Here is a 9,558-nt window from a genome sequence, read left to right on the forward strand (position 1 = left end):
CGACAGAAAACTGATTAGCCGGGTTTTTTGAGGTTACTATATTTTGGACTCTCTTCCCTTTTGACAGCCTCTCCCTACAGCCCTCTTTGCAACACCAACCTGCGCTTATAATTACACCAACACTGCTTTTGATTTAAGGACTGTAATCCTTTGTCCTTGCTATAAACAACCGGTATTAAACACAGGAACTACATGTACCAAGAGAAAAATAAATAAAGAGCTACAGAAAATTGTGTGAATGAACACCATGAAGCCGCAGTACCAGAGGCTGCCCTATGCTGAGAGGAGCCTTGCCTGACCCTGGGGATGCACTGCCTCTGCTGGCATGCACTTGGCCTAAGAGGCACAGACCGACCTGGTCTGCCCTCTCCAGAGGAGGAGGGCATCACTCAAGAATTGGGCCCCACAGCTTCAACAGATGAACAGAGCATCCATCACACTTCCACAACAGGGTTTGAGAGGCTGGCGGATGGCCCTGAGCCGTTCGATTTCTACAGAAGGTCTCACCACAGAGTACCCTTGAGGATTTGAATGATACAGGATTTTCACTTAATGTTCAAGACATTCCGCCAACAAAACCTTGCTAATTCACACTAATGACTAGGAAACCTGCTGCAAATTAATTGCTAATTGGCAAAATTCATTAAATGGACAAATATGGTAAGAAATAACTGAATATATAGCTTCCTCAAACAGACTTGGTTCATTTACTTTTGTGTGCTATTCAGCCTTCATGATTTATGCTAATACTTTTAAGGATAGTTGTAAATGTATTTGAGTATATGTTGGAGGAGTAATGAAGTCTAAGTAATAGCAGAGCTTGCAACACAGTCCCCTGGGGATCTGCACTAGGAATGGAAGAGGTCTGCAGGATCCACAGACAGACTCAGCTAGGTCCCACGTGATTATATCTATGTGATCATCCTAAATGTCCTGCTCTCAGTGTATCGCTTTCTTCATAAATGCTCCATTTCTGGTGCTCACAACAACAAAAAAAAATCCCACTGTTGTGCTGAAATGTTTTGTTTGTTCTATCACCAAAACACAAGGTTTTTAAGATTAATCAATAATTATTTGGATATTTCGTATGTACCCTCTCTAACGCTGCACTTCATTTTAATTCAAATTTGAGACAACCTTTTCCTTAAACTCAACATTCCCCAACCCTAAACAACATGACTGTCCTAAAACTGTTAATCCTAATAACTCACACATCTGACCTGCCTCTGCAGGGCTATAAACTATGGTTTTATGCATCAGCACCAGTACTGTTGTTCAGCATTATAATACAGCTCACTGACATTGAAAACCACCTTCTTCATGGATTTGAAATCCATGCAGCAAGAAAACTTTCTCATTAGGCACTTTCTTCATGGATATCTTTAGAGTACTGAATTGCTTAGTGGGTTTCTGGGAAGGAGTGCTGAAGTTTCAGATGAATAATGGTTTTTGCATTTTCTGGCTTAAGACGGGGAAAAAAGGTCAACCTTTCCCCCGCTGCATGGCTCTGCTCTGCAGGAGCAGAGAGCTTCCACTCCTGCACAGTTTTAGGACTCGAGGAACCAAAGAACCATATTAAGCACTTTAGCCTTAGAGCTCTGGAATTTAAAAAACCTCAACAGAGAAATTCAATTTCAGATATGAACATGAACATTTCTGGAAATTTGAAGTGCTTAACTGCTCAGAACTAAAGTGCTGCAATGGCAGGCAGATGGGCAATTGCAATGGATAGATGTAAAAGTTACAAAAGTTTGAAATTGCACAGGTATTCTCTGCCTCGGTGAACATACATGCTTCCCGCTGCCCCAGCTTACAGCCATGGACCCCCTGTCTTACACCAGTGCCTGCTGATCTGCCAGGCTAAGATTTAGGACAGATAAAAATAATAAGTCGTACCGCTATGCCATCTCTGCTATGCTACGTAACACATTAAACACACTGCAATCACTCTGGGATGGCACACGACCGTCAACATGCTCCAGCAGTGAGGCTTAATGCTAAATAAACCAATTTTTAAGAAGAAAACATTTCTATATTAACTTACATAAATGGTTATTTCAGGGGTTTTTTGGACTGAAGTTAGACATACCTCACAAATTCCCAAATCAATTCTGCAAAAATACAAATACTGTACTTGAAAGTTCCTAGTAAATTAGACCGCTATTACTTGTTAGAGGAATATACCTAGTGAAAGCTTGGACAAGGATGAGGGAGCCCAACAGATCCTGGAGAAGCACAGCACACTCAGGCATACGACAAAGAAGCAGTAGATCCTATAAACATTAATGCCTCGTTGTGCATCTTTAGCCCTGACTCAAGGGGTAAGGCTAAGAGACACTTCCTAAAGAAACCAAAGGTCCCCAAGTGTTAACATCTCAGCATGATGGGTTTTCTCCAGTGCAGGTAACAAGGTCTTCAAGGTTTTTACACTCTCCCACCCCTTCCACCCTAGGAAGGAGGTACAGATTGCTTTGACCCAGTACAAGTGGCCTAAAATGAGAATGACTTGGAATCCACACAAATGACAGCTGATAACCAGCAGAGAGTCAGCTTCCTCCCAATTTGACATACAAGTTGTGACAAGAAAGAATTCACACCTTGCCAGGACTGTCTGCCATTTAGAAGATGGTCATCTTCTGGCACGCAAAGTATTATCTGCCTCTTGCCAGTCCTGAGATTTCCTTGTCCTTAAATACATTCTGCTTTAAATATAGTGCAAGCCTGTAAATCAAATGCAAAAGGACTACAGGAAGCGTTTGTGTAGGGAAAAATAGTAAAATACACAGTGCAGAAGAACGAACTGCACAGGGCATTTTTACTGGAAGGTGTTTTATGTTAAAAGCACCTTACCAGATGACACTACAGTATTTTGCTTCAGGACATCTGCAGATTCCCAGGTAGTCCTGCCCCTGCCTCTCACAACAGACACAGAAACCAAGCTGAGACCTGCAGAGGTGGTTGCAGGAAATAGAAACAGCTGCAGCCTCTGAGCTGCATCTCACCAAAACAAATGAAGAGCACAGAAGAGTGTGCTGTGATCACAGGGATGGCCCTAAGACAAGCCACCAGAGGGGGATCTCCAAGTACAGCTTCACATAGTACAAGAACATTATGTAAACTTCCAAACAAGACACAAATCCAAGAAATGTAGCAAAAACTAGCATCTAGTCTTGAACGGATATTGCCTTTCTCTTAAAAAAATGTAACTGAAATTACACTTACACAAATTCAAAGAACCACAGTGACTAATTACACTCTGACCATTATATTGGTTACACTCATTAAAACAAAAAGTAATATATATGGTGCTCTGCACAAGTTACATACAATCAGATTACTGATAAATGACACCTAAGATCGTGTCACTAGCTTCACACAAAGGTAGCAAAAGCTTCTCAAATTGGTCCAGGACTAGCAGAAAAAGGTCCCCCGAGGCCTCATACTGCATAAACACTGTTTGGTACCTGACAATCCAACAGAAGCAGCAACATGGACCGTCCTTTCCAGACTGTTCCTTCCCATATAGAGTGCTCTCTGTTTACCCAAGAGCCTACTAAGACTCTGGTGCAGATCCTCTCCCACACCAGAGAGCGCCACAAAAAAGGTGATGTATTATTTTCTTTCAGCAATTTAACATCAACTGCCTTTGAGTTTAGCTAAGAATGAGAATGGAGGAAGAGAAGTGTTGGATTCACTTTCTCTAGTTCATTCAAGATTTTGTATTCTCCGCTGTTCTCTTTAAAAATAATTACTCCAATATTTTCATCTTATTTCATTCTCTACAGGCAGGAGTTTGATTACGAAATGTACCAGCACTCTCTTGGCCCTAATTAAAGGGCATGTAATACAACAAATAGATGGCAATGCCACAATATTAATTCGATCCAGCCTGCATCATTTGTTCATAACTTTTATTCACAGAAATGAGACTACTAGTTCCCTTCCACACCTCCGTCAGGCTCCCCATGGAAATTACTCTCATCTACTCTCTTGCAGAGTGCAAAACATACAACTTTGCTAATGAAAAATTGCTACCAGAAGCAACAAGCACATCTCAGCTAACTAATCCATGGGATGTTCAGATCTGGAAACATAAACTTTCCTACCTAATAAGGGTGTGCTGATCTCCATCAGATTGATGCCAGGATGCCTTGGAGTACAATCAATACGAAACAAATAAATTATTAATTGCTCCAAGCAATTAAATTTATCAAATCCAAATAAAAATAACTGGTATTTTATGGAACTGCTCCCAAAGCTGAACCTCTGAAGGGACAGTATTGATCACAGGAGGACAGACAGATGTTTCACATGTTCACAGCCGATGAGATCTGGGTTTGCATTAATGACAGGGAAGGAACAGAGCCAACAGCCTCTGATGCAGAGTAAACAGACAGCGTGCTTGGCCATTTAATCGTGGGTCAGATCAAATACAGAGAATAAACATGTCTAAACACATACATACAACTTCATCTTCCTCTAGAAATAACATTCACCTTGGAGCTATAGTAAGCACTCAGTTCCCACTTCAAGAAAACGGAAGAAAACTCACACACACACACACAGAGTAACCCCAAAACTACAGAAAATCTTACTCATTAATCACTGCTAAAAACAAATGCCCAGCAGGCCAGTAAATATTTAAAAGCTGGTGAGTGTTAATATTTGAATCAATGGGTACTAAAGCTGTATTTGTAATTTTCTTTCCTCTACTACTTTAATTGGTCCAACCAGCAAATTGTCTACAAGATCCCAGTTAGCAGATGGAGCCAGGCTGCTGGCCGGAAGCCTTTTCTGAAGGAAGGTGACCAGCTTTGAACGACTAAGCTGCAGCATCCCTCAGATCTTTCTGCAGACTCTACAAACTTCTTTTCGTGCTGGAGATCTGTTTTGTTTCCAGATAAGACTTCACTCAATCGATTCACTTCCAGTTCCTTTGTTTCCAAACTCGTGACAAGGACACAGACTTAGACCTCACCATGCAGGCATGGGGACAAAACATCCATCCTTTTTCCATCCACCACCTTCCTTCTTAAAAGCACTGCTGCAGCAACTCAACAGCGGTAACAAAATCATAACTTAAAATTTGCAGATAAGGCTGAGAGAAGATGAGCAACTTAAGAAACACCTGAAGAGATGCTAAGTATGCGAAAATTAAGTGCTCTGAACACAATAAACACAAAGGTTACACTTAGAAGAAAGCTGAACGTTATATGTGGAACAGAAACACTGGGGTGAATTCAAAACAAACTCAGCTCTGCCCTCAGAAACAACGTGATGCCTAGATCACAAATGTGTGGTTATTGTTGGATTGTCTGGGTCCTGGAAAAGATTCAAGTTCAACAGCTCCCATTTTCTTTTCCTTCCTCACAGGTCCCTGCTTTCCCTTCAGTCTCTTCCTCTCCTTTCCCTGTACAAATTCCCTGCCCATCTCTCATTTCCTCTGGCTCTTTGGCTGTCTACCCTGTCAGGTGAGCAGAGCTGGTGTAACCGGAAGTAACACTAAGGACTAATAACAGGTTGCTAGTGTTATTTTCATAACACCATTTTACTAATAGCAAAGGCAATGGTCTAAAACTCCTTTTCAAGAAGCTCATGAAAGGCTTGCCCCCTTCCAAAACACCTGCTACTGCCTCCTGCTCTCAGAGGCACCAAGGCAATACACTACCTTGAATTAATACGAAGCTTTTCATAATGCCCAGCTTCCTACTGCCTTAGAGAAACTTGCAGTCTGTGCTGTCAGGAGGCAGAGGGGAAATCCCATGCAGAGCAAGGGCACGGGGCTGTGGCCTTCTTTGCCTGTGGCCACAGTCCCATGGAGAACAATGGGAGACTGAAGCCATTGTGATAGAAGGCAGCTTGTCGAACTCACTGGAGAAGATTACTCTTCAGCGTCTGCTGAAGGAGAAACTTTCAGTTATGAAGAATAATGGCTGTTAAGTGACCATTAATCCTAGGGGGAAAAAAGTCTTCAAATTCAGCCTGTGCATAAGATTTTGTAAGCTTTCACAACAGGGGGAATTCGAAAAGCCAGGGCTATTGTTACAAGAACTACTGGTAACAAATTAAGTTGAACACCGATTGCTAACTACTTCTTCAAGGACTCATTTCTATAAATTAATTTTAACTTGAGTTTTCAGACTAATTGTAAATCCTCAGAAAAAAAAACATAAAAGAATAGCTCTAATCAAAGAGTAAGTGCTATTATCCTGGGGATGATATGGTACATTTTTCACACGTGACAGAGGTTGAGTCCCTGATCTCAGTGCAAAATCCAAGTTCACCTAATTATGAAGGCATAAAGCACAGTAGCAAAGCACAAAATAAAGAAGGACAATAGAAGCCTTTAGGTGAGGAACCCTTTAGGTCCTCAGGCAAAAGAACTTACTGCAGGATGTCACAAGTCTTTAGACATTGTTTTCCAATGCACTCAGGGCAAAACGTCTCTGGCTGAATGTTGCCAGCACAGCATCCCAGCTCCTCACTGAGTCCTAGTCAGCTCCCACCCTTATCAAGTCCACACCACTGGTGTGTAGAGGGTTTGCCACACGAATCTCACACAAAAAAATAATTCAGCGTGGCACAGATCGTCAAGTCTATACCACCTGGCACTTCAGCATCTCTTACCAGTTCAAAAGGCCTGTACCAACTTCATGTAACTAACTCTTCCTATCGCCCCTATGTAAAGTGAGTCTATTAGCTCCCATTTTAAAACAGGGAAGACTTACACAAGGAAGCCAGGTGACTGGCTAAAAACCACAAATTAATTCATTTTGCTGTGTTGGAGGCAGGTTTCACAATTCCAACCAACGAAGTGTTGTTTTTTTCACCCAGATCACTGATTTGCAATCTTTTCCAATTCACAAACCACTGGTACATTTAACAACAGCATTTATCTCCTTAAAATTTCGAGTAGAGCACAGAAAGTTGCTCTAGGTCATTCCAGGAGTTTGAAAACAGCAGGCTGAAAGTTGCTGACTCAGACTGCCATGTCTCAGCTTATCACTGCATTTCATGAGCATTAAAGAGAACAGGGAGAAGCACGTAGCATTCCATTTTCACAAAGGCTGCGATTTGAATTGCCTGTTTGGCACACGAAAAGGCTGATGGCTTCGTCAGATGGTTCCATCACTGATAGGTTATTGCTCAGCTTCTCTTCCAGAGGGGTTAAAAATATAGAAGAGATCAACCATCACTTATTAGTTTTCAAAACCCAAATCAATCTCCATAAATTACTCTATTTATCTTAGTGCTGGAGAACACATGTGCCACATCTCCATAAATCTCAACACATGCACTGCAGAGTCTTGCCTGTGACTTCCTCAAGGCTGTAGCCCCTCACTCTAACAGGTAGCCTCCTGCAGATGGTGGCACTTGCACGCTAAAGAGGTCCCCCAGCAGTGACCTTGCTGAGGCATAGCACCTCTCCTGTGCCTGACCCAAATGTCGAAGCAGCAAGACCCCAAACACATTTCTATTAACAGCCCCAGGGTGCTCCCAGCAAGATCCGAAACTATTCTGATATTAAAAGAACATCCCATATAATAGTCTTTAAAAGTGACCTAGAAATTACTACTTCAAGTACGGGTGCTGGGCAGGGAACCTACTTCTCCACCTTCACTACAATAAAGCAACATAGGATTATTTTATTTAGCTGGTGGAAGGGGGGAAGCACTTGTAGTGGGCAAACAGGATTTTGCTATCAAAACCCCGCTGAAAACATTCAGTTAGCCAGGCACGTTTATCTTACTCATTATCCCAAAACCTGTCACTAAGAGACGCTTATCAAGTCTTCCTGATAAAAAAAGCAAGTTCTTTCCTCAGGAATAACTGTGCAACAGAGTGAACAAAGGGGCTTTTCCTCAAAATATTTTCTGAAGACATTGGAAATAGGAAGGCTAGAAGTTGTATCCATTTATGTGTATCTTTTTTTCAGGACACAACCCGAACATCCAGTTCTCATCTACTAACACACATGCTCTATGAGGCCTATTACATTTGGTTGTGAGCTGTTTTTGGACTAGCCAACTCCATTTGGGTCTGTCACATGTCTCTAAGAGCAGAGTAGAAACACCAGCAAGATCTGGTACCCCTGCAAGGAAATGAGCTGGCTTTCCCGAGCCAGCATTCCAGGTTTCTGAGTCTCCACATTTATGGAATTCTTTTCTTATTTTAGAAGCAAGAATTAGCTATAAAAGGAGAATAGATGAGACAGAGAGGCAGACTGAAAGACATTAACGGAGGTCCCAAGGGACCAGGAGAAAAGCCTACCCTCTGGCTTCGCAGCGTGACACCTGCAGATTTGAAGTCAGGAAACTTGATGCCAGCAGTCTCAGGAACAGCCTGAAAGAGATCGAAACAGGATGTGTTGATGGAGGAAACACAAGATTTCATATAGAGACTATCAGAAGGGGAAACACTGTTTCCTATGACAGAGGACCACCTGCCACGTGTGGCCACATGTCAGAGCTGAGGCAAGACAAAAATCCCAAGCATTCAGTGGGAAAAGCCCAAGCAATTCACTGAGAAAAATACTCCAATTCAAGGTGTCTTTGGAGAGCTCAAGCACTTTTGTTTGGTCAATTTAAGCACACAGCTCCTTACACCCATCCACACAAGCTTAAACTCTAACCCTAAATGCTACTCCTTTTACTAACAAATGCATAGTTGCACAATATCATCCTTATCTTGGCTTTTGACTGCAAGTCCTCTAAGCAATGAGCTGAGAAACCTCCGATCTGTACAGGCTGTACATAAGCCCCCTAAACAGGATGTAAGGATTGCACCCCTCCAAGGAGGCCTGCTGTTTATACAGGTTTTGTCATTTTTCCACTTGTTAGACAGTTTTTCTTCCCCACTTCATATTTGCAAGATGGCAAACTTCTACCGCTGCTGCTAGACAGCAGAGTATTCAGTTACATTTCAACAAAACCAAAAAAAAAAAAAGCAACCCCTTAAAAATCTGCGCTGCTGAGGAAAGCACAAGGTGAGCAAGCTTTTAAATTATTAAATCAGGCTGTCTGCAGGGCCCTGTGCACTGAATGGTGTGGGGTCCCCTGACTGGGTCAGCGATACTCATGATTCAGTCTAAGAATAGCCACAACCTCTGCAAAACACATACTCAATCACGCTTTTGTGAAAGGAAGAGTCACCTCAAATCTCCTGATTTCTTTGGAGCTGGTGTCTGCCTTGCTGCTCCCACACTTCTCTGCAGAGAGGTTCTGCAGCTTGCTCTTTGTTCCAGACAGGGCTGAGACAATCAGGGCTGCCCCAAGATCATAAGAGATGCCGAATGACAGTGACTCAGTTCCTCAAGTTCCCCATCAATCACTCGCTATCACATCTCTATCAACTATCTCTGTGTCTTGGTCTTGAGGTGGCACCTTGCTAACTGCTCTGCACGGCCAGGCATTGAGTCGTTTTTTCAGTTGTCTGTGGTCAGATCAATAAACAAAGGCCCCAGGAAGAGATTTCTAAACATGACCATCATGGAAAAGAAGTATTCTCTAACTACCAACGGGGCTCATGAATTTGTAGGGATCACTTTGATCTTCAGCA

At 42.4% G+C, this 9,558-nt stretch overlaps 1 protein-coding gene across 1 annotated transcript in view; it reads right to left on the reverse strand.

The window, feature by feature from the left end:
* The window catches only part of DMAP1 (DNA methyltransferase 1 associated protein 1), a 28,475-nt gene that overhangs the window by 6,333 nt on the left and 12,584 nt on the right, over window positions 1–9,558 (reverse strand). Inside the window, exon 7 of the mRNA XM_010133372.1 lies at window positions 8,272–8,343. Coding sequence (XP_010131674.1) covers window positions 8,272–8,343 — 72 coding nt within the window. The remainder of the gene's footprint in view (window positions 1–8,271; window positions 8,344–9,558) is intronic.

The sequence above is a fragment of the Buceros rhinoceros genome, unplaced genomic scaffold, assembly GCF_000710305.1.
Source record: "Buceros rhinoceros silvestris isolate BGI_N320 unplaced genomic scaffold, ASM71030v1 scaffold16003, whole genome shotgun sequence".
NCBI lineage: Eukaryota > Metazoa > Chordata > Aves > Bucerotiformes > Bucerotidae > Buceros > Buceros rhinoceros.